Below are 25,033 nucleotides of genomic sequence, written 5' to 3'. Positions count from 1 at the left end.
AGCATAGCGCTGGAAATGAACTGAGGAGAAAAAGAGGGTTCTCCATCATTTTCTTACTTACATTTATTTTATTTTTATTTATTTGTATATATTAAAATTTTCTTTGTTTTTATGGATTTTGTATTATTAATCTTTCATGGGCTTGTGTACTATTTGTCATTATTTTTGGAAGATACTATTTACACTTCCCCTATTTACTAGTACACTCCCTTTTTTATAATTCCCCCTAAAATACCCTTGTTCCAAAAATTACACTCCCCTTTTGGCCTCTTCAACTCATTGTATTTTGAATATGCTTTTATATTATTCCTCCGTTATGTGTGTCCCATTAAAATTGCTCTTCTTCTCATTGTAACTATTTGGAGACCACCTCATTTTCAATAAATTTACTTGTACCTCCCTTCTATGCACATTCCCATTGATGTAATTTGTGATTCCCCTAACTTTTCATGAAAGCATCCTCAGTACACTTATAGTTAAGTCCAAGCTCACCCAATCACTCACTAGCTTACAATTGAAAATCCAAATAATGAAATGTCTTATCTTATATAAACAAAAAAGCCCCAAATAAAGAAATAATGCCTACCTTGACTGTCTTTGCTCTCCTTCTGACTACTACTCCCATAATAATCAAAATCATGATCTTGTTCTAGAAGAACAATGATTTCCACAGGAAGCACAATGATCGAAAAAAGTGGAGTAAGAGAGTGAGTCTTTGTTATTTTTGCTTTGTGATCCATGCATTGCAAAGCAACTATGACGGAAATGAATGAACCCCATTTCTCTTTTGATTAATTTATGGAAATCAGGGTATTTTGGGATGAAAAATTATAAAATGGGAGTGTATTATAAATAAGGGAAAGTAGAAATAATAATTGCCTTATTTTTTTTTATCTATTTTTATAATGGGTTGCAATGGTCCAAGAGACAGAAAAGGAAACATAGGAATAAAGTGGGAGATTTTCTTTCCGGAAGAATTTCTTCTACACCCAACACTTTTATACAAATTCTAAAATTACCCCTATTAACTTCTTCCTTGTTTGTTCATTATTTTCTTTATACATCATTCATTTTCATTTTGTTTTGGCCAAGCTCCTCCTTCCATGGTGTGACTGGTTTGGTCAAGGTGCATTGTTATGGTGGTTCGTTGGCAATCTATGGTTGTCGTTGCGGTATACCAGCAAAGGTTATTTTTTTCGGTAACTTGGATTTGTGCTAATAAACATACAGATAGTCAATCTGTATAACCTATTTTTTAAAAAAAAATAATGTTTTTTTTAGAAATTTAGTTATAGTTTTTTATAATACTTGTGTAAATATTATTAAATTAACTAGTTTATGAAAGTGTATAAAATATGAAAATTTAGATATAAATTTTCATATATATGCTTATGAATTTAAATATGATATATCACTATATGCAGTAAAAAAAATATTATAAAATTATGTGATAGTATATGTTAAAAAACATATTTATTGATATATCGACATACTTATGTAGTGTTGAAGATTTAAAAATGAATTTCAACACAGAAGTTGTTTAAAATAAATAGATTTATTTATAAATAATTAGAATTATGTATGATGTCGTTAGGGGTCGCTAGTTTGTCATTGAATTTTTGTTAATGTTTTGTTAAGATAAACGAAGATCACTAAATATATGACAACATAATATCTGAAGAAGTTAATATGAATAATGACAATGGAGAGGAAGTTGTTGTGTTTGAAAATATTAATTATTCCGATGCCTTCAATACTTTTCAAGTATTGATGTAATTTTGTATTTTGTTAAAGTAAGTAAATGAATGTGCTTTGAAGATTAAATATGTATTATCTCTTTTGCAGGTGTTTGTTACCCGTGATGACGTTTTGCATTGGGTTCACTCTATTGTGTATGATATTCGTTTTGTGGGGGTGATAATGAGGTCAAACACATATACTGAAAAGAGAGGAAAGACCTCATATGTTTTAATTGGTTATGAGAGGAGTGGAAAATATAGGACATACAAGACAAATTTAGTACAAACAGTTACTGGCAGTAGAAAATATGAGTGTCCCTTTAAGCTGCGAGCAAAACCAGTGTTAGGAGTTGAAGGGTGGATGGTGAAGTTAATATATGAGAGTCATAATCATGCATTGGCTAAGTCATTCGTTGGACATCCATATGTTGGTCGACTGACTAAGGATGAGAAGATTATTATTGGTGATATGACAAAGGCAATTGTCAAACCAAAGAATATTCTTTTAATATTGAAGGAGCATAATGTCACCAGTTGTACAACAATGAAGCAAGTATACAATGCAAGATATACATATCGTTCTTCTATAAGAGACAATAATAGTGAAATGCAACAACTACTGAAGCTTCTTGAACGCAATCAGTATATTTATTAGCATAGACTGAAGGATGAAGATGTTGTACGTGATATATTTTGGAGTCATTCTGATGCAATGAAATTAACCAATGCATGTAATTTGATATTTCTTATAGATAATACCTAAAAAACAAACATGTACATATTGTCTTTACTTGACATTGTTGGTGTGACACCAACTGGGGTGGCATTTTTAGCTGCATTTGCCTATTTGGAGGGAGAACGTATAAATAATGTTCTTTGGGCTTTGAAATGATTTCAGGGTATTTTTCTGAGACGTTATCCAATCCCTCAAGTTATTGTTACCAACAGAGATTCAACATTGATGAATGCAGTGAAAACTGTTTTCCTTGAGGCAACTAACTTGTTGTGTCGGTTTCACATTGATAAGAATGTGAAGGAAAAATGTGAAACCCTTGTGGGTCAAAAAATGCATGGGATTATGTCACGAAAGCATAAGGGAGTCTGGTGGATTGTCCTTCTGAGCAAGTGTTCGATGAGTGCCTTATGAAGTTTGAAATTACTTGCTCACCATGACTAATGTTTGTTGACTATATCAAACAAACATGGTTGACTCCCCATAAACAAAGATTTGTTAAAGCTTGAACGAATAAGGTATCTAGGAAACACATCAACTAACAGGTGTGGAATTTGTAAATGTATATTGGTTTTAATAACAACACATCAATGGATAAATATAATTGTTTATGTTTACTTGTTTGTGTTTTTGAATTGCAGGATTGAATATGCATATTGGGCCTTAAAGAGACTAGTGTAGAATAGTCTTGGTGGCCTATGTAATGTTTAAGAAACCATGAACAACATGATCACTCTGCAACACACTAAAATTAAGGCATATTTTGAGACAAACACACATGTGGTCAGAGATGCTTTTAAAGTTTGAACGTGTAAAATATGTTGACATTAACAGTTGTTGTTGTGGATGTATAATGAGAACTACTCATGGTCTTCCATGTGCATGTGAGCTAGCTAGATATGTTATTGGTAGCATACCACTTGACACAATCATAAGTTTTTCAGACCAAGGTTTATTTGAACTCAAAGTCAGCATAATCAAAGAGATGAAAACCATATCCAAACGGTTTGAAGAGCTTGATGTATGTGACAAAGTGACTCTAAAGAGTAAATTTTGGAAAATTGCCTACCCTGATCTAAATTCTATGTGTGTCCCTCCTAAAAAGATCAAAACAAAAGGTGCTCAAAAGAAACAGATGATCAAACAACAAAGATCAACGAAGTGCGATCTGTCTTACCAGAGTATCTGGATGCATTACATTCTGTGCAAAATAGCAATTTTTCATTGAAATATTGTGCAACATAGTAAAATATATACATTATAAAAATTTGGAATTTTTGTTATTTAACAATTTTGTAAATAAAAAAACTTCGTACCCCATTGCCCAGAGGCTCTTCGCTATGCGAAGGTATGAGGGAGGGATGTTGTACGCAGCCTTACCCTTGCATATGCAAAGAGACTGTTTCCGGATTCGAACCCATGATCAACAAGTCACCAAGGCACAACTTTACCGCTGCACCAGGGCTCGCCCTCCAATTTTGTAAATAACTAGTTTAAATATAAAAATTAATTAAAATAGTTATTTATAAAATAATTAAATAACAAAAAAATTACATTAATTTTTAAATAAATAAAATTCATAAATAAATTATTTATTAAATAAAAAATTATTAAAAATCAAGTTAAAAATAAACAAATATAGTTATTTATAAAATAATTAAATAAAAAAAATTAAAAATTAATTTTAAATAAAAAAATTAATTGAATTAATAATTTATTTAAATAATAAAATAAATAAATGAAAATACAGATTGAGAATCCTTATAATCCATACAGATTACCAATCCATATGGATCATAGTGATTGACAATCCGTATTCGTATTGAGTATATGGATTGACAATCCGTATGAGTTTAACGTAACAAAAATTAAACTTTATGGGGAGATAGGTGTACTCTCGACGATGGGAAAATAGGAGGTGACAACACCAACAAGAATGGTAAAGATGAACAGAGGGATGAATGAAAGGGAGAGACTTGTAGAGTGCAGCAAAGTAGATGGAAATTGAAACACGAGGGAGGGGATGCTGTATTTAAATTTTAAGTGAAGAGTAATTTTGTCAATTCACTTTAATTGTTAGGTGTAGAAGAAATTCTTTGAGTGCAGGAAGAATAAGTCATAAAGTGGTGGCAATTGTTTCATGCACCCTAATATAGAACGTAAAAATTTACGAGCTGAAATATATTCTGGAAAGTGTAATCCGTAATGTAAAATTATATTTTGAAATATACTTTTCTTAAGGTTAAAAAGGTGCAGAGAGAAAATAAGAGTGTGCAGGAAGCAATTACCTAAAAGGGTGTCTAAAGGTTAGGTCTAGAAGGCCCAAAATGTAAAAAAATAGAAAAGAAAAAAAGTAAATAAAAGTAATACTAAGAAGAAAGGTGGGCAAAATTTCGGGTTTTAAATTGGTCAATTTCATTTTTCAGAAATTAAGAGATAATATAATAAAAGAATCACACATGAAATAAAATTAATTCATTTAGTTTAGAACAAATAATCTTGAAAAGCTAAAAAGAAAAGAAAGTAAAGAAAAAAAGGCCGATTTAATCAAAGGCGATGATAAAATAAAATAATAGACAATTATACGTGTGGGCTGTACACAAAATATACGTGTTCACAATTTTAATTAATTTTGTTCATTTTTTTTTGTATTAAAAGCATAGAAATACTTAATTTAAAAAATAATAGCCATTTGCTTGCGAAGATTAAATTGAACAGAAGAAGAGGAAAGGAACACGTCAGCAAGAAGTGGAAGGGCTAAAGGCCGCCACGCCACAAAATCGCAGAGCAGCCAATCAGAGTGGGAGCTGCGATCTTGGGTTGGCTACGTTGTGTTGTGTTGCGTTGCGTTGCATTGTTGGTTACAATTTGTACTCTCATGGTTTCGCTTTCACTAAAAATCCCTTATTCCTCCATCCTTAATTAGTTTCTTCTCTTGTGTGTGTCTCATGACTCACATAATAATAATAAATGAAAAGAAAAATAGTAATTAAAATCACTTTCCTTCCTCGCCTCAAATGCAGTTCGCGGTTCAAATTCTCCACCATGGCATCTTGCCGCTTCTCGAATAAAAAACCACAAATCATTCCTCAATGACTAAGTAGTGAATTGCCGCAGTAAAGTAGAGTTATGGAAACAGCGCTCACTTGCTTCTTCTGTGGTAGACTCCCACCTGCAACTGCAAGTGAGCACTTTCGTTGTAATAATGCCTCCCCCTCTAGACACGTGCATTTCTCTTTGCCTCCTTCATTTGTTATTGGAACCCATAGGCTAATTCGAAACGCCACTAACACCAATGAAACTAAGGTGGTTTCCAGTACTAATGTCAAAAGTAGAAGAAGGAGAAGAAGAAGTGGCTTTGTTGACAAAACTTGTCAAACTCGGGAGGTGGAGGAGGGTATTCTTCATCAGAACGGAGACCCTATTGGGAAGAAGGATCTCGGGAAGAGTGTGATAAGGTGGATTCGTGATAGCATGAGGGCCATGGCGTCTGATTTAGCTGCGGCAGAGTTAGAGGGAGGAGAGGGAGAGTTTGAGTTGTGGGAGCTCATGGGACCTGGTCTCACTTTTATTATGCTGGCACAGCCATATCTCAATGCTGTTCCTATGCCCATTGGCCTTGAGGGTCTCTGCTTGAAGGCCTGCACGCACTATCCCACTCTTTTCGACCATTTTCAGAGAGAGCTTCGCCAAGTTCTCCGAGACCTGCAGCAGAGTAACTCCTTCATTCAGGACTGGCGTGACACCAAGTCTTGGAAACTACTTAAGGACCTCGCCAATTCAGGTTTCTTAAATTTGTTCATTAATCTTGTAATCTTATTTGTTAAGATGTTGCTGTGGATGTAAGCATGAGGTTCCCAACCACATTAAATTCGTTCATTGTTTCTATTTATGGTGTATCTCATATCTTTGATCCATGCTGTAAAAGAGGATTTTTTCTATCAGTTTTGTTATTTTATCGCAAAAGGTAGGGTCTTACATCTTACTATCTAACGGTTCATTTGCAGCTCAGCATAGGGCGGTTGTGAGAAAGATAACGCAACCCAAGAGTGTCCAAGGCGTTTTAGGAATGGACTTCGAAAAGGTCAAAGCATTACAGCACAGGATTGACGAATTCACCACCCATATGTCAGAACTACTCCGTATTGAAAGGGATGCTGAGTTGGAGTTTACTCAGGAGGAATTGGATGCTGTTCCTAAACCAGATGATACTTCTGATTCTTCAAAAACGATTGATTTCTTGGTTAGCCATAGCCAGCCTCAACAAGAACTCTGCGACACCATTTGTAATTTAAACGCTATCAGTACCTCTACAGGTCTTCTCCTTTTCCTCTTTTTGTTTCACTTATTCAGACAAATGCCATTGCATACACCAAGGTCCTGCATTGACTTTCCTTTATGTGTGCATTTGCTATAAAAGAAGTTGAATTTTTTACATGCTTATGAGTAATAATATGTGGTAAAGTACAGGAAATTCATTATATTTTAGACATGGACTATATCAAACATCATGGTGTGGAACACTCGCAATTTGTTTTCCAATCAATTCAGTTATTGAACTATATCTCCATTTTGAGGTTTGGGGTCCTAGCTGTAGTGCATCTACTTTGGAGTCCAAATATTTTGTTGATTTTATCGATGTTTACTCTAATGGTACTTGGTTGTTTTTAATGGAAAATCATTCTAAGTTGTTTCTCTCTTTCAAATGTTCTTATCATAAAATAAGACACAATTTGGTGTTCCAATTTGTAAAATGATTATGCTTGTCAATATTTGTCTTAGTCCTTTCAAACATTTATAGCTTCTCTTGACATTCATCACCAATGATTATGTGATCATACGTGTCAGAAAAATAGGGTTGTCAAATGCAAAAAATAGACAGCTTTATTAAAACCACTTGAACATTCACTTCATGGACATGTCTCTTTCTATTTGGGGGGAGTTATTCTTATTGCTTTGCTTACTACCTCATTATTAGATGCCCTTGTCTATCCTTGATTTGTAGTACTTTATTTACTGTGCTATTTCGTCATTAGTCTGCATTTGTTGGCATCCTTTATCTCTAGTCCTACCTATTTTGTTCATAACCTTAGACCTAGTGTTGATATACATTGTGCTTGGTCTCTAAAATGTCTTGGTTGCAATCAGTTCCGTAAGGATCATCATTGTTACTATCCTTCCATCTGCCAATATTATATCACAATTGGTGTCAACTTTTCTTAAGTTAGTTCCCTTCTTTGGGTCTCCTTCCTCCACTCAAGCCTATCTTTATAATCTTACTTCTTTGTCTTCATTTAGCCTGTCAGGTTAATCCCACTATAGATATCCCATGTTTAGGAACCACTGATTTGTATCTTTGTCTACAGCCCTCTACCTTCACCACCTAAGCCTATTCCACTTTCTATTGCTGATGACATCGCTACAAACTCTACCTTGAAGCCAACTCGTCTACCTGCTCTAGTCTTATCACCTAGTTAGACCTTTGTATTGTGCCTCAAAAAGATATACGATCTACTTGTAACCTGTCTCTTCAATATATTACTTCAATTATCATTTTCTTTCTTTGTTGCACTTCACTTGTCTTCCTTCCTCTTCCTCTAAGTTTATTCCTTAGACTACAAGTGAGGCTTTATCCCATCTTGGGTGGAGACTAGCTATGTTTAATGAAATGTGTGACTTTTGAGTAGTGATACTTGGGATCTTATTCCTCTTCCTCCCAGGAAGTCTATTGAGGTTTGCTCCAATGGTCGACTTGATTGTCTTAAGGCTTGTGTAATAGCCCAAGGGAATCTATAGGTTTTTGAATTAGATTAAGGGGACACCTTGCCAGTGGAGAAAATGGCTTCAGTTTGCTTGTTTTTGTCCATGGCTGTTACTCCAACTAGATATTCATGATCCAAGAATGCTTTTCTCCTTGGTGATCTTGACAATGAGGTTTATATGGAGAAACTTACTTGATTTGTTGCTCAAGGGGAGTCTATTGGACTAGTTTGTCATATCTATATACAATCCCTTAGGGTTTGGTTTGATTGATTTAGCATTATGGTTTTAACAGTTTAGTGGGCCATTGATTGTTATTTCATTAGAGAGAAGATTTAATCTGAAGTCATTACCACTCCTCCAATTCAAATGATTGCCTAGCAGATATTTTCACTAAGTCTTTGAAAGGTACTCAAATAAAATACATAGTGACAAGCTTGATGCATATGACCTATATGCTCCAGCTTGAGAGGAAGTGTCGATTGTTACTATGTGAATAATGTCTAGGTTCATTGCATAGGAATAACCAATGTAATTTCACTTTAGTAATTAGGATTTAGGATCATTGTACTCCCATAGTGTTCAGGTATTGCTGTTTAATAGTAGCTCAGTTTTCTATAAATGTGTCTTCTCTCTCTCTCTCTCTCTCTTAACGACAACTCTAATATTTATTCTCAATTTTATACTTAAATACATACTATCTTTGGACTCAAATATAAGCAAGTATGAATTACTTTCTCTTTATATAATGATACCATCCCAAAATACTCTTCAATTAATTGAGATTCTATTTCCAATGACTCTTTATTCCTGATATCAAGTTCCAATAAAGGACACTTTCTGGGAAAAAAAATTAAATGTGATTAGTAGAATTAAATGATATTGACTAATTTTCTTAATTAGCATAAAAATTAGTTAATTTTGCTTATACTTGAGTCCGGAGGGAGTACATTACATCTTTTATGACATATTGCTTTGTAAAATCTTTGTATTCAGTATTCACTTATTAATATCAATACTAAAAATTTAAGAATTTTACATATAATTATGGAGGAAGTAAGCAATGTTTAACATGAAATTCATTTATCCAAATTCCTTTTTGGTTAATTAATACATTGGTCAATATTTTATAATAGAGCCTTTAATGGATAGATAGATATTTTTCTTCACTGATTTACTGTATCTAATATTGGGTTAAACTATATATTACAGATATTAGAAAGTAGATACATGTGGAAGGTAGACTTAAACCTAGATGAACCTTGATTCATCTAGGTTTAGAATGTAAATCATAATTACAATGTGGTCTGTTGGATGTCTATACTCTAAGTCATAAACCCTAATTCAAAAATCTATATGATGTATAAGAATTTGGTCTTAACTGATGGAATGCATGAATAGGTTGCTAATTATATTAATTCAGTCTTTGTAACTTAAAGAGCCTCTTCAGTAAGAATGAGTAGCTAAGTCCACTCTGTCTGATATGGTCATATACTCATATTTCATTGTGTAAACAGGACTTGGGGGAATGCATTTGGTGTTATTCAAGGTTGAAGGGAACCACCGGTTACCACCAACCACTCTTTCACCTGGAGACATGGTTTGTGTGAGAACATATGACAGCATGGGTGCAATTACAACTTCTTGCATACAAGGATTTGTGAACAGTTTTGGGGATGATGGCTATAGTATTACAGTTGCTTTAGAGTCACGCCATGGTGATCCTACATTCTCTAAACTATTTGGGAAGAGTGTGCGCATTGACCGTATTCAAGGACTGGCTGATACACTTACTTATGAGGTATTGTAATCTATCGTGTGATTTCTTGCATGAGTGTTGCTAACAATACACTATTTAACACACTCTTTTGTTGGTTAAAATTGATTGAAAACTACAAAATCAGGAGAGACTCATCAAATAAGAAGTGGAGCTCACAAAAATTTGTGATTTCCAATAAATTTTAGCCAATAATAGAGTGTGTTCAAGTGGAATTTTTTCTCTTGAATTTATCCAAAACTTTTGTGAAAAAATTGTGAAAGGGTTCCATGAATTATATAAATGTTGAAACTAAGAAATTTTGTGTGGCCCCAAATCAGGTTGTAACGAGTGTGTACTATTTGTGTTTAGTCAAGTACAGTAAAGTAAAATCAATGGTATCTAAGGAAAAAGAAGAAATCTATGGTCAACTATTAATTAGTTAATTCAACTATTTTGATTAGGAATGTGAACAAGTCCAACCATTATAAGCATATTTACTATAAACTGTCAATATGCATTTTCCTTTCATAATCCAAGAGTCTAAGCTATTAAACACAAACTTTACTGCTAGAAAGTTGATGTTACATGTTGACAGTTGACAAGATAGAAAAACTATCCCTTCTGACTTCTGAGCACTTTTATCATAAGGACTTTGCTCTCTTTATCTGCTTGGCTGTGGACAGTAACTGATTCTAGTTTTCCTATTTATATTACATTAGTCTTCCCCGGGGTTATGCAAAAATCATGTACATCTCCTTTTATTTTAGAAATTCTATGAGCTACTTGTTAAATTTTAGACGTGTTATAGCAGTCATCTCTACCTTGCCAAGGTGCTCTAGGGTTAAGGAAATGCTGATGTCATGTACAAACAATATTTATGTATTCTGTTCTAATATATATATTGATCTCTCATCATACATGAGTGTGTATTGAACCTTCACATTTTGTTTGAAACAAACAATAAGGATTGAACTGGAGAATTCTAGTGGATTTAATCTTGTCAATATTTCTGTTAATAATTGGGAAGCATGTGTTTGTGGTAAGATATAAAAAGACGGTGTATGTAGCTTTTAGTCATGATTTCATGATTAAAAAGTGTATGTGATTTATTATTTTTCTTTTCCTGAAGAAATTGTATTTGGTTACTTCAAAGTAGCACGTTGACTGCATTGTGATCAGGCTATATGTCCTTTTGACCATGAAATAACTTGTAAATGCTGTTCTATGTTAGTTACTTTTGTTGAATACATGAAAAATATCTTATAATATCTTGATCGTGTCTTAATATTAATTTAAAATGTCTTAGATGATCTCTTGGGATTGAATTTCATATTTCCTTGGATTTTCATCATTTATTTCCTCATTTAATTCAGATTATGAGTCTACTATTATATAAAGGTCAGTGCTATATATTTTGTGATGCATCATGCCATATATAATCAAATATTAATTTCAGAATACTCAATTTCTATTCTCTCCTTTTCCTTCCTCAATACCTTAAGTCCTATAATTTCAACAACTATATTTTATATCGGATAATTTGTAGCTTGCAGCTACTGTTAATTTTTGCTTTTTGTTTGTTTTGCATCACCCTATTCTGTTAATAAAACACAGATCAGCATCTTTTTTATTTTTGCTTTATATCCTTTTGTCTTCCACGGTGAAAAGCAGTACTAGTAGTCCTTCATGAACTTCTTTATGACTTATCTTTTCACATCTCTTGTGGTCTATGAATGTGAATAACTTAACTATTATATCTTGATCAGTTGAATATGTAGTAATGAATTCAGTTACCATTTTGTTGGGTAAAATATATCATGTGATTACATCATTCTGCCACTTGCTATTGAAAGGACAGGCATAGGGATATGTTAAAAAGGGTTAACTAGTTAACTGCCCAGCACCTACTTTTTCTTCTAAAAAATAATTTTGCATTCTTGTGATCAGTTCTAAACAGGTTGACATAATTTGACTGTGATGGTTCTGTTTGTTGATTTCATTGAAATTTTACTCCTTAGCTCACTGATTTTATATGTAAATACACATCTTTTAATAAGCTTATGACTTTTCCAGCGCAACTGTGAAGCTTTAATGCTGCTTCAGAAGAATGGTTTACGAAAGAAGAATCCTTCAATTTCTGTTGTTGCTACACTGTTTGGAGATGGGGAAGATGTTGCATGGCTTGAGAAAAATCATTTGGCTGACTGGGCAGAAGAAAAATTGGATGGAAGATTAGGAAATGAAACCTTTGATGATTCTCAGTGGAGAGCAATTGCAATGGGTTTGAATAAAAAGAGGCCTGTATTGGTTATCCAAGGCCCTCCTGGTACAGGCAAGACTGGTTTGCTCAAGCAACTTATAGCATGTGCTGTTCAGCAAGGTGAAAGGGTTCTTGTTACAGCACCTACTAATGCAGCTGTTGATAACATGGTAGAAAAGCTTTCAAATGTTGGATTAAATATAGTGCGGGTTGGAAATCCAGCTCGTATATCAAAAACAGTGGGATCAAAGTCTTTGGAAGAAATTGTAAATGCTAAGCTTGCAAGTTTTCGAGAAGAGTATGAGAGGAAGAAGTCAGATCTAAGAAAAGATCTAAGACATTGTTTAAGGGATGATTCACTAGCTTCAGGCATACGCCAACTTCTGAAGCAACTGGGAAGGTCACTGAAGAAAAAGGAAAAGCAGACCGTAATTGAAGTTCTGTCTAGTGCTCAAGTTGTGGTTGCCACTAATACTGGAGCAGCTGACCCTTTGGTTCGAAGGCTAGATACCTTTGATTTGGTTGTCATAGATGAAGCGGGACAGGCAATTGAACCCTCTTGCTGGATTCCTATATTGCAGGGAAAGCGCTGCATTCTTGCTGGTGATCAATGCCAACTTGCTCCTGTCATATTATCTAGAAAGGCCTTAGAAGTTGGTCTAGGAATATCTCTACTGGAGAGAGCTGCAACTTTGCATGAAGGGATTCTCACCACTAGGTTAACAACACAATACCGTATGAATGATGCAATTGCTAGTTGGGCTTCAAAGGAGATGTACGGAGGATTATTGAAGTCCTCTGAGACTGTCTTTTCTCATCTTCTAGTAGACTCTCCTTTTGTTAAGGTATTATGCCCATCAATGATGTCTCCATTTTCATTTAACTGAAGGTTTCTATTTACATCTTATCTTAATTAAAGTATCTCAGTCCTTATTCCTGTTATTAGTTTTATATTGCTGGTCCTTAATTTGAGACCTTAGCGTTTGTCATATATGGTGTTACCTATTCTTTTGGCTCAGGGATGTATGTGATTATATATTGATCTTTATCTCTATTTCTCCATTTACTTTTTATTATTATTAATTCTTGTTACATGAATGGAACGTTTGACCTTGCTGTTGTTGCAGCCTACTTGGATAACACAATGCCCGCTGCTATTGCTAGATACTAGAATGCCATATGGAAGTCTGTCAGTTGGTTGTGAAGAGCATCTAGACCCGGCTGGAACAGGCTCACTTTATAATGAAGGAGAAGCTGAGATAGTTTTGCAGCATGTATTTTCCTTAATCTATGCCGGTAATCATATTTGACTCTTAAAAGGTTTTCCTTTTGGCAACATAAAAGTGATAAAACATTGTCCCTTGTGAATGTTTTGTGGTATTATTAACAAGAAATTGTAAGAACAAAACAAAATGACAAAAGACTGAAGGATAAAACAGGCAGACATTGTCACCAGCCCCCAAGCCCAAATACTATAGTGAATGGACTCACTTGGCCATGTTTGGCAGTGGCACCACTGACACCTTAAGGTGGAACCAGTGTAGCCATGTTAGACCATGTTTGGTGTCCATACCTTGGTGCATTCGTCTGTTCTTTTCATAGGCCAAAATCTGATTTTACAAGTTATTGTGACAGGGAGTTGTAGTGTTTAGCTTTGATACTACTAATCTGTGTTTCTCATCTGCTTTAAACTGTGAGCAGTGAGATTCTCGCATCTTATACATTTAAGCAATTGAAAGCATGATGAATCATTACTATTAATTTTGTTATCATATTTTTGCAATGCAAGTTCTCAGTCTTTCAAAGTCTTGTCACCTTGCTTTGTGTTTGCTGATGTAAGATTTCTGGTTAATTAATTTGAATCTGAAATGTGGGCGTTCACCTCACCATATGCTATTATAGTGCAATCTCCTTAATATATATTTGAGTATAGTATTATCAATCCAAGAAAAAAGAAAAAAGATATTACTGCATATCATTTTTTTGTTATCATACTTTTGCAAAATAAGTTCTGTCTTTCGACGTTTTGAAATCTTGTGATGCAACTTATTTGCCATTTGTGTTTGCTGATGCAAGATTTTCCTTGTTAATTTGAATCGGAAATGCAGGTGTTAGCCCAACAGCTATTGCAGTGCAATCCCCTTATGTTGCTCAAGTACAACTTTTGAGGGACAAGCTTGATGAATTTCCAGAAGCAGCAGGTACTGAGGTTGCAACCATTGACAGTTTTCAAGGTCGGGAAGCTGATGCAGTAATTTTATCCATGGTATGTTCCGAATCTAATCTTTTAAGTTTTGATCCATCATTTCAACAAATTTCTGGTTGATAAATAAATAAATTTATTACTTAATTAAAAAATAAATGTTTGCGAAACGCCAATAAGGTATCATCTCCGGATAACATAAGCAAGTTCAAATATTATCAGAATACTACCTTAAGTTAAGTTGAAGCCAGTCAAATGAAGCCCCTTCCATCCTATTTCAATTGAAGGTGTCATTTAGTCATCATAGTTTATTTTGATCACCACTTTGAAAGAATGGTTTTAATTTCTCATGTACCCCCTTATGCAAGAAATTTTTGGGCTTGAAACATGAACATAGACCCACTTTACCTAAGAGTCAATTTTTTAATTTTATTATGATTACGAAAAATAGGGATAACAAGGATCAAACATTTAATCACTTGGTCTATAGAAACTTCGATTATATTTCAATAACCAACATTTTCTGAAGGTTAAAGTTGTCAAGGTTTTTGTACTCCTTAAACATTGATAGTCTCTATGTTTGCTTCCATGATGTCCTCTTCTAATTTACAATGTCTAATTTTTATAATTAACTTTGCAATTGGTTGGTTATGTAAAATTAGTTAATGTTTGACGAGATAGCATGATCAATATCAATTACTACTCGTTTGATTATGGAACCATCAAATCCTGAGATACGTGATCCATCTAGTATATTGGGCCTGTTTAGATACAAGAGCTTTCGAGAGTTTTTCTATTGTTTTTTTTCAGTAAAAAGGCTCTCAAGTTGTCAAAAGGACTTTTAGTCTTGTATCTAAGACTTATCCTGATTTTGAATAACACTTTGTTGAAATATTTATCTAGTACTGGTCTTCCATATGAACTGACATATTTTTCCCTTTTTAAAAATAATAATAATAAAACAGGTACGATCAAACACATTGGGAGCTGTTGGATTCCTTGGGGATAGCAGAAGAATCAATGTTGCCATCACAAGAGCACGCAAACATTTAGCTTTGGTCTGTGACAGCTCGACTATATGCCACAATACCTTCTTAGCAAGGCTTCTGCGTCATATTAGACACTTTGGTAGGGTGAAGCATGCAGAACCAGGTAGTTTTGGAGGATATGGACTTGGGATGAATCCAATATTACCTTCCATTAATTAGTGTGCAACAGTAGCACGAAACAAGTTCCTATTTAATCCAATATTACTTGGAGGATATGGACTTGGGATGGATAGGTTTTTTCTTTAAACTTGTATAGTTGTATAGCAATTCATAAATTCAAAATTGTGTAGCGTATCAAGTACGTACAGAAAAGTTCATTGAAACCCCAAGATTGGTATATGACGTGATACATTTAATGCATGTTTGGTTTCACAATTGATTTTGAGTCTAAATATTTCGTATCAGTATAAATTGTAAAAAAAAATTGAAAAGTAAATTTGTAATTTTATTTATTCGAAAAATAAAAGCATTAAAGTAATAATAATAATAATATTTATAAGCTTACCTTAAAAGAAAAATAAAATAAAATGAAAAAGGTAATTTTTTTAAAAAGTAATACTTTTAATAAAGAAAAAAGGTATATAATAATTTTTGTATGTTTCACATTTTACTCTTATTTGAAGGCTTGATCATGTTATCCATTGCATTGTCTTTTTTTTTTTATCACATATCAATAGAATATTTAACTTTATCTTATACCACATAATGGTTCATGTTAAATAATATCTAACATAATCAATATTTTTTACTTAACTCAACTTACAATTCAAAATGTTGAATAAGAAAAATAAAAATCAAACTAATAAAAAAATACGATCATACAACTTTCAAATGTCTATATATGTTAATATTGCGTTCAGTCTCGCTTAGGGAATACATTCACAAGAATGAAATTCAAAAGAATTGACAAAGGGCTCCCAATGTGGAACATGTGGTTTAATTTGATGCAAAGCAAAAAATCTTACTAGGACTCGACATGCCGCAATCCTCTTGAAAGAACTTCAGAAACGCGGTCACAAGTGATGCATGACTATTGTCAGCTTGTGCCGTAAGACGTTAAGAAAAAAAATGAAATGCCTAATGATAAAAAATAAAAATAAATTAAAAAATATAAAAATTTTCACAAAGGAAAAAACAATGAAAAAAGAGACTAAGTTATGTATATACTATTTTTTGAAAAAAAAAATGAATTTTAAAATAACTTATGAAAACATTTTACTATTCTTTGTAAACTGATCTAAAAACAATCCCGCTTCGATTTTCACGACTCCCTCCAACGGCTCCAAGACTCAATACAATACTTCGTTCATTTCTTGAGTTTTCGCTTATTCCCTCGAGCTTTTTAGTTTTAGATCTCGTTCCCCCTCACCACATAACACCCTGTCGTTCCCTTCACTGTGCCAACCGTGGTTCTTAGCAGCATCACCAGCTGCTCTTCTCCCTCAGCTGCTCTGTCTCCGGCGTTGACATTGGAGGAGGGACTTGAGAAACTGAAGGAGGCTCTCCAAATCTTGAATTCTCCTTCCCCTTCTTCCCCTACTGGATTCCTTAGGTTTCAGGTGGCGCTCCCTCCCAGTCCTAAGACCTTCACTTTGTTTTGCTCCCAACCCCACTCCTCCTCGGTCTTTCCTCTCATTTATGTTTCCAAGAACGACGCCGACTCTAAATCACTCTATGTCAATTTGGATGATAATGTGAGTCACCGGAAAGAAAGGTTCTTTTTGGTTTTTCATACCTCAGGTAAAGGTTCAACAATCTTATTGCCATTACTTTAATAACTTTAAATACTATTTCTTTAGCCGCTCCCAGATTGAGTTAGATGAGCTGGAAAGTGTTTCCATTCTGTCAATGACCCTTGCATGGGATGAATTTTCCTTCTCTACTTTTCAAGAAGCCCATTATTCACTTCAAGATTCTCTAGACCAGGTGCCTGACATGCCTTTTTGATATCTTTTCTGTTTTTGTTGTTTTATTTACCATCATTCCCTGCTTCTATCATTTTTCATATAATTTGGAATATTTAAAGTTAAATGGTCAATTCTTTTTTGTATCAGTTTTTACACCTTTGTGAATGAAAAAAAGGGAATCTTTCATTATGGTTTGGTTGGGCCTTTCTCTTTGTTTCCTATAATCTAGAGGATCCTTATCTTCTTCTTGGGTTCTGAAAAAATAAAAACATCAACTCCCTCCTGTATTCATGCTTGGTGTTGGTTATGTGTCATGTCTGGTCTACTATTGACACATGTAAATCCAAATGCACTAGAGCTGCCCTCAAAAAACTCAATTTGGTGGTATAAGCTCATTTCTTTCCTAATAATATGTAAGTTTTACTTGCAACTAGTTGTTACTTCCCTGAATTCCTTGTCCAAAAGTCAATGATGAATGTAACCATGGTTTTCTTGAACTGAGAAGCATATTGGGTCAACATTTTGTCTGAGTTAGTGTGTAAAGCAAAAGAACTAGTGCAAGCATACAAGCTTCAAAATGTAGTTAAGACTGCAGACAACTTCTGTTCATGTTTGAAGCTTGATAGAAACACAGATGTTAGCTATAGTAATATGAGGAAGGCTGCTTCTTGAGAAGATTTGACTGACAACTATTTATTCTGTCCTAAAGCTGTAGATCTTCAGTACAAGTATTTAAGGCATTTTCAGTGGCATTGGGAAAAGGGGGAACCGCTTGTCATGTGGCGTGCATTACGTCATCTAACTAATACCAAGCATGGCCAACATTTGGTGGAGAAAACAATTGATTGCTTAGATTGGACTGAGGTTTGCTTAATTTCCCAATCTTTAACTTTATTGACCTTGGAGAGCTTTTTACACAAATTTCATTCTTCACCTTCATTCTCATGAAGATTATGTTTAATTGTTTAATGTTGGTACTTATTTTAACTGGAACCACTGCAGTTATGGCATTTGAAGAATTATTTAATATCAGCAATTTTTATGTTGTTGAATTTCCTACATGTTTCCTGAATTCAGTAACTCCACCTTTTCTGGATTGAGACTTGAGAGTTATTTCAGTGCATTTAATATTGTCAGTTATTGAATTCCATAGAGTCATCAGAACTGAATGTCCTTGAAATATTTTGTGAAGTACTGAAAAATTACAATTTTTTGGTGGATGGTTCCACTTTAAGAAACAGTTTGTAGATGTTCTGCTATCTGGGTCATAAAGAGATGCCGGCCTAAGGTGGAATGTTGGTAAACAAAACACACATTAGGGTGATAATTAGAAATCATTTTTCTGAGTGTAGTTTTTATATTAGTCTCAAATTTTAAGCCCTTGTTTCATGCTTTATGCTGTCTCTCCATCATTCTCAAGAAATATGGCTAGTGTGATCAATTTATCCTGCTACCATCATCATCATATTCATCTTCTTAGTCCTAGGTTTTGCTCCTTATCTTATCATCTTAGAAAATTTTATCTCAATGTTTGGCTGTTTCTTGTCCCTGCCCCATTTTGCTGTTTTTGCTTTGCCTGCCCAGACCTTTCTTGTTGCCCTTGCATCCTTTGGTATGTTTGTCTAGTTCTTAGACTTACAGCATCTAGCTGATGTTGGGTAAAATGTACTTTTTTATTTTTTTTAGTTTGTTGAAAATGTTATTTTCGATTTGTATTCATTCTGTTTTTCTGTTTAGTAATCAGACTAGAGTAAATCATATATGCTTTATTTTACTGATTTAGTAATTCTTTACTGCTTTTACTGGACTTGTTTATTCAGTTGCTGCTGATTTCTGCATTTCTCTTTTGAGGTATTGGTTAAATGCAGGGGGAAATTAATATCCACCAATTTTTTACTGGCTATACAAATGGTCGTAGGGATTGGCTTGCTTGGCCACAGATATTGAAATTAAAAGATTGGCCTCCTTCTAATTTATTTGAGGAACAATTGCCTCGTCATTGTGCTGAGTTCATATCTTCCTTACCCTTCAAGGAATATACTGATCCTCACAAAGGTTCTCTTAACCTTGCTGTGAAGTTGCCTAATGGTTCTCTAAAGCCAGACCTGGGGCCAAAAACATATATTGCTTATGGATTTCTTCAGGAGCTTGGACGTGGTGATTCAGTGACTAAGCTCCATTGTGATATGTCTGATGCAGTATGCTCTATTTGCTTATTTCTTTCCTGGGCTGTTATTTTCAAGGATTTCTTCTAAATTATTCGAACTTTTTAAATAGATTTCATATTGGATGGTGTATAGTTTGTAGGATGTATAAAGTGTTTTCTTTGATAAGCCATTGCATTTCTCTGTTCTGTTTCTTATGAGTAGTTTGTGGCTTCAATTCCATGTCAGTTTTTAAGTTCTGTGCATTGTCTTCAATTCATAAACTCTCATTTGATTCTATATTTGACGAGTTATTTCCCTGGTTGTTATAATGATTGATTGATAATTAGAAAAACTACTCTTGTTATGATAGTAGAATCATCACATTAGTATGTTTAAGGACTTGAAATGAATGATGCCTTTGGCTTAGAGAAGGCTTTAATTTGTGTATATATACTTATGTCAGTTGCATAGATTTTCCTGATCAAACATTTGTTTGTGTTTTGTATATTTTGCTGTATGTGGCGCTGACTGCATGCTTATCAATGAAGGAATTGAAGCATTTTTTCTTTTTTAATAATTTGGCTGTTTTAGGTAAATGTGTTGACTCATATTGCTGAAGTGAAACTGGATTCTGATCAACTTACTGTCATTGAGAAGTTGAAGCAAAAGCATCTCGAGCAAGAGAAAAGGGAGCTACTTGGCGATGATCAGGATGGAGAAACTAATGTTGACATGCTTAATAATTCATCTTCTACAATAAATGCTTTGGACAGGCAAAGTAGTGTTGAAGTCATGGAACAAGAAGGTGGATTATGTGATGGGAAAGAAGTTGATCAGTTTCATCAACCGTCTGGTAGTAATGAGGTTGCCATTGCTAATGAGGATGGTATTTCATATGGATCAGAGCTCATAGAGGTTGACAAAGTAAAAATAAATCAAGGTGATTTGTTGTTTGGGGGGATGCTTCAGATGGTGCTCTCTGGGATATTTTTCGGAGACAGGATGTCCCTAAGTTGCAGGAATATCTGAAGAAGCATTTCAGAGAGTTTAGGCATGTCCATTGCTGTCCTTTAAAGCAGGTAAATTATTAAAATGATTCAGTTATCTGTCTGAGTACTCCTTATCAACCTGAGTCATTTATAACAAATATTTTCACCTTTAGGTTATATTTTTAAATTTTAATATTTGGAGCTTTGCACCCTTATAACATTGACATTCTCCCATTCCCTTATTTTATTCTGATAAAAATTTCATTAAATATGCATGTCATAAAGGATTGGTTGAAGGATCAGGCTGCTAATAAATAGTTATTTAGAAAATAAAAAAATGTTTCTTTGTTTATTTTATTATGTGGTAATGAGCTTTTCATTAATATGACAATAGATCTCATGCAATTGCAACTGTGTTCGTTCTTTAAACAAAGGCTAGGAATAGCATTATAGTGCAATTACCAGTCCAAAATATTCATTAATTTTTCAAATAAATATGTTTTATAATTTGCAAAGTGAGAGAGTACAACCGGGAAATTGAGTGTATCCGACTAGACCGAGTTTCCCAGTTCTTACTGGTTCAGTGTTGGGTTGATTACATGGCACCGGGTTAGATGCATATCCGATTTGATATGTGACCCGAACCGGTGCTATGCCCGGGTTCCGGTTTAACCGGTTGGACTGGCTGGTCCAGTCTGAGTTTTATAACACTGCACACAAGATCCCTTTGGTCTTGAATCACAGACAGTACACTGCCCACTTACCTTGTACTGAAATTCAACATTTTATTAAAAGAACGAAGACAGCACGTTTGAACTCTATTCATGTTACATTAGGTAAAGTTTATGAATTGTTTATACTCTTTTTATTACAGCTCTAACAAAAAAACTAATTCAAATTCAATTTATAATATTTTTTTTTTTTTGCAGGATGATTGACTTTTGGATGTATAGGTCTTTACGCCTTTATCTTATTCTGCAATGACTCTGTGAGAGAGGAAGAATAAAAGGGAATGGAAGTTTGGAAAATTTTAGACTAGAAGAAAGCCAACTTAGAGTTGAGCTTTTTAAGAACAAATTCTATCTCAAAATCAATTATAAGATGAACAAGATTTTTAAAATTTAAATAACCAAATGGTCTAGATCTAAAAATAAGCTCTATTTCACCTAGATATCTAGCTTTGATGGTTGCCGAACACCTTAGATTTTGGGAAATTTAATTCATGTACCATAGAAAAAAGAAGAAAATTATTCATTTGCCAGGTTATTTCTAGTTGTTATGTTTCTCTGTTGTATTTGTCTGAAGTTTGTCCTTGTTATGTTTGTCTCTTGTATTATCAGTTGGATCATGCCAATGAATTATCAAACTCCCTGAAAGAAAGTGCCAATATTAACACTGTTCGGGCATCGCTTATTGTTGAAGAATGCACAAGACTTGGTTTGATGGTGAGATGATCTGATAAATATTGCATATGCACCAATATTAATGCATGATTCTGATTTATTCTTTTGTTTAGTATTTGTGTATTGCTCCTGGATCTAGACCTTCCCCTGTTGCTGCTGCTGCTGCAAGTCACAAATTAATCACATGTATTTCATGCTTCGATGAGCGTTCACTTGCATATCATGCTGTTGGATATGGAAGAGGATCTCACATTCCAGCAGTAGCCATTACATCATCAGGCACTGCAGTTTCCAACCTTCTTCCTGCTGTATGTTTCATTAATATTGCTTGTTTTACATGGATGTCCTTATTTTCATGAATTTATTTTAGGGTAAAATACATTTTTGGTCCCCCTATAATGCTCAATCTGCAATTTTGGTCTCCTACATACTTTTATTTTTCTCTCAATGTTTGACCATGGATAATCAATTAACGGTCAACTAACAGAAGAACCAAAATCGCTGATTTTGAAAAATAGGGGGACTGAATGTCTTGATTTGGAAATAGGGGGACCAAAATTGCGGATTGAGCATTATAGGGGACCAATAGTGTATTTTAGCCTTTATTTTATTTTGAATGTGTGATGATTTATTAATTTCATTCCTGTGACTTGGTTTGTTGTCATTCTGTATGCTGTTGCTAATACATGCATTATTGGAGTTCAATTGGTTGCTTTGCTGGCTCTTTTTTTGCACTTAGTTTTTACTTTTATTTCCATCAACTTGATTTGTAGTTTTCTCTTAGAGTTTAATTCCCCTCAAGGCTTGAATTGTATTTGCTTTTAGAGTTTAATTCAAATTCACTAACTATGATAATAATTTGATCATAAATTATCGATTATGATAAGAGTATTGATTTTTATAATAATTATTTAAAAATCAAATGTAAAATAATTTTTTAGAATAAATAATACATAGTAAATAATTTATGCACTGAAATTTTATAAAAACTTTTTACACTTTTATTTAATTATAAATTATCATATATAATAATAATTAATTTAATAATTTTTTATATGTCATCATTTCTAGTTAGTTGATTGAAAGTGTAAAAAACTTTTACACTATTATTTAATCACAAACTGTCATATGTGTGATAAATGTATTGATATTCATGATAATTATTATTAAAGTTATATGATAAATATTTCTAGTTGATTGATAATATAATTTTCTTGCACAAACAATGCACATGCCTATTAATTAACTCAATATTAAATTAATTTACAATTTTTTTTTACATTTGACAGTATATCAAAATAAAACTTATGCTTTTATACAAAAACATGAGATCCTTAATGCACGTTGGTTTTATATTTTGTTATATTGTGTTCATGTATTTTTTAATTTTTTTTTATACAGTGTTCATGTATTCAATATACTTAAAAATGAAACACTTTCATGCATTCAAGTGTACCAAACAAAATTCCAACACTATATTTTGGAGAAATATGGTTTCAATGTGTATTCTTTTTTAAATTTGTAAGAAGAATTTATTACTGTTTATGGTTAATATGGGCTGATATATATTTTTCCTGTAGGGACTGCAACCTAATCTACTAACTACTACTGAACTCTAATGCAGGTCAAGTCTGATCTGGCTAAAAATATCCAATCATTAGAACCAAACTCTAAATGTTATGTCTTGTAATGAGTGATTCTCTTACACTCTGAAGTATAACAATTTTACCTTATAAGGGTTCAATTCAATCAAAGTAAAATGGAAAGCGTTTCCTTATTTATCAAATATGCTTATGTTTTGTGATGTTCTTCTACTAATATGTGGCGAGCTTAATCCAAAGTGATCTTTGTTTTGGAACTATCCAGTTGAATAGCAGCATATTTTCAGCCTTGAACTTTATATTTTATTTGTGACTATTCTTGTTTAAGAGTGGTTTATGAATGTGGTATTGATATTTGATGCACGATAACTGGCCTTCTGTCAGGTAAAGGTTCAACTTCTTATTGCCATTACTTTAATAACTTTAAATACTATTTCTTTAGCCGCTCCCAGATTGAGTTAGATGAGCTGGAAAGTGTTTCCATTCTGTCCATGACCCTTGCATGGGATGAATTTTCCTTCTCTACTTTTCAAGAAGCCCATTATTCACTTCAAGATTCTCTAGACCAGGTGCCTGACATGCCTTTTTGATATCTTTTCTGTTTTGTTGTTTTATTTACCATCGTTCCCTGCTTCTATCATTTTTCATGTAATTTGGAATATTTAAAGTTAAATGATCAATTCTTTTTTGTATCAGTTTTTACACCTTTGTGAATGAAAAAAGGGAATCTTTCATTATGGTTTGGTTGGGCCTTTCTCTTTGTTTCCTATAATCTAGAGGATCCTTATCTTCTTCTTGGGTTCTGAAAAAATAAAAACATCAACTCCCTCCTGTATTTATGCTTGATGTTATTTCCTACGGTGTTGGTTATGTGTCATGTCTGGTCTACTATTGACACATGGAAATCCAAATGCACTAGAGCTGCCCTCAAAAAACTCAATTTGGTAGAAGATAGATCTATTCCAAGGGTATAAGCTCATTTCTTTCCTAATAATATGTAAGTTTTACTTGCAACTAGTTGTTACTTCCCTGAATGCCAATATTTGTTTGACATGTTTCTTTAGTTGATATTTTTCTTTTGCATTTTCTTTTCCTTGGGTCTGGTTAAATGTTAATGCTCAAAGGCTATTTTCGTTATTGTTGTATTTTTTTTTTTTGGTATTATATGCTAATATTTTAAGAGTTAAATACAATGCAGTGCAAACCATATTTGGGCCAAGCGCATATACTTTCAATAGTCTAATTCTTACTCAATCCATAATAACTCTTTAACATTGTTCCCAAATCCCAAGTTTGAGCATAAATATTAATCATGCCTAGCTTGTTACAAATGAAATAACAGTGTTTTCCGGTCACAACCTTTGTGAACAGATCTGTTAGTTGGTCACTTGCCCTTATGTGGGAGGTAGATATAAGATTTTGTTGAACCTTCTCTCTGATAAAATGACAATTTATATGCTTATTCCTCTCATGAAAAACTGTT

At 33.5% G+C, this 25,033-nt stretch overlaps 3 protein-coding genes across 7 annotated transcripts; all 3 read left to right on the top strand.

The window, feature by feature from the left end:
• The first annotated feature begins 1,689 nt into the window (after window positions 1-1,689).
• Window positions 1,690-3,153, top strand: LOC102662838 (uncharacterized). Its single transcript, XM_006589743.1, has 3 exons — window positions 1,690-1,764; window positions 1,846-2,381; window positions 3,114-3,153. Exons 1-3 carry the CDS (start codon window positions 1,690-1,692, stop codon window positions 3,151-3,153), a joined length of 651 nt encoding a protein of 216 aa, XP_006589806.1.
• A 2,122-nt stretch (window positions 3,154-5,275) lies between these two features.
• LOC100799347 (DNA-binding protein SMUBP-2) lies at window positions 5,276-15,863 on the top strand. The gene is made up of 7 exons (XM_006588453.4): window positions 5,276-6,256; window positions 6,480-6,788; window positions 9,750-10,033; window positions 12,065-13,096; window positions 13,379-13,547; window positions 14,360-14,517; window positions 15,420-15,863. Exons 1-7 carry the CDS (start codon window positions 5,602-5,604, stop codon window positions 15,660-15,662), a joined length of 2,850 nt encoding a protein of 949 aa, XP_006588516.1. The 5' UTR covers window positions 5,276-5,601; the 3' UTR covers window positions 15,663-15,863.
• Window positions 15,864-16,595: 732 nt separating this feature from the next.
• On the top strand, window positions 16,596-23,735 carry LOC100798824 (lysine-specific demethylase JMJ25). 5 transcript variants are annotated; one of them, XM_041006110.1, is made up of 6 exons: window positions 16,596-17,197; window positions 17,303-17,429; window positions 18,120-18,274; window positions 19,262-19,608; window positions 20,149-20,636; window positions 21,476-21,666. In XM_041006110.1, exons 4-5 carry the CDS (start codon window positions 19,273-19,275, stop codon window positions 20,584-20,586), a joined length of 774 nt encoding a protein of 257 aa, XP_040862044.1. In that variant the 5' UTR covers window positions 16,596-17,197; window positions 17,303-17,429; window positions 18,120-18,274; window positions 19,262-19,272; the 3' UTR covers window positions 20,587-20,636; window positions 21,476-21,666. The 5 variants fall into 5 exon arrangements, with proteins under 5 accessions (XP_040862044.1, XP_040862047.1, XP_040862046.1 ...); XM_041006113.1 differs by lacking the exons at window positions 16,596-17,197; window positions 17,303-17,429; window positions 18,120-18,274 and adding exons at window positions 22,063-22,257; window positions 23,530-23,735 and having other exon boundaries at window positions 18,724-19,608; window positions 21,476-21,991; XM_041006112.1 differs by lacking the exons at window positions 16,596-17,197; window positions 17,303-17,429; window positions 18,120-18,274 and adding exons at window positions 21,887-21,991; window positions 22,063-22,654 and having other exon boundaries at window positions 18,724-19,608; window positions 21,476-21,499.
• Window positions 23,736-25,033: the final 1,298 nt, after the last annotated feature.

Source organism: Glycine max, chromosome 10 (genome assembly GCF_000004515.6).
Source record: "Glycine max cultivar Williams 82 chromosome 10, Glycine_max_v4.0, whole genome shotgun sequence".
NCBI lineage: Eukaryota > Viridiplantae > Streptophyta > Magnoliopsida > Fabales > Fabaceae > Glycine > Glycine max.
Note: the sequence above shows the minus strand (reverse complement) of the source record. Positions and strands in the feature narration are given on the sequence as shown.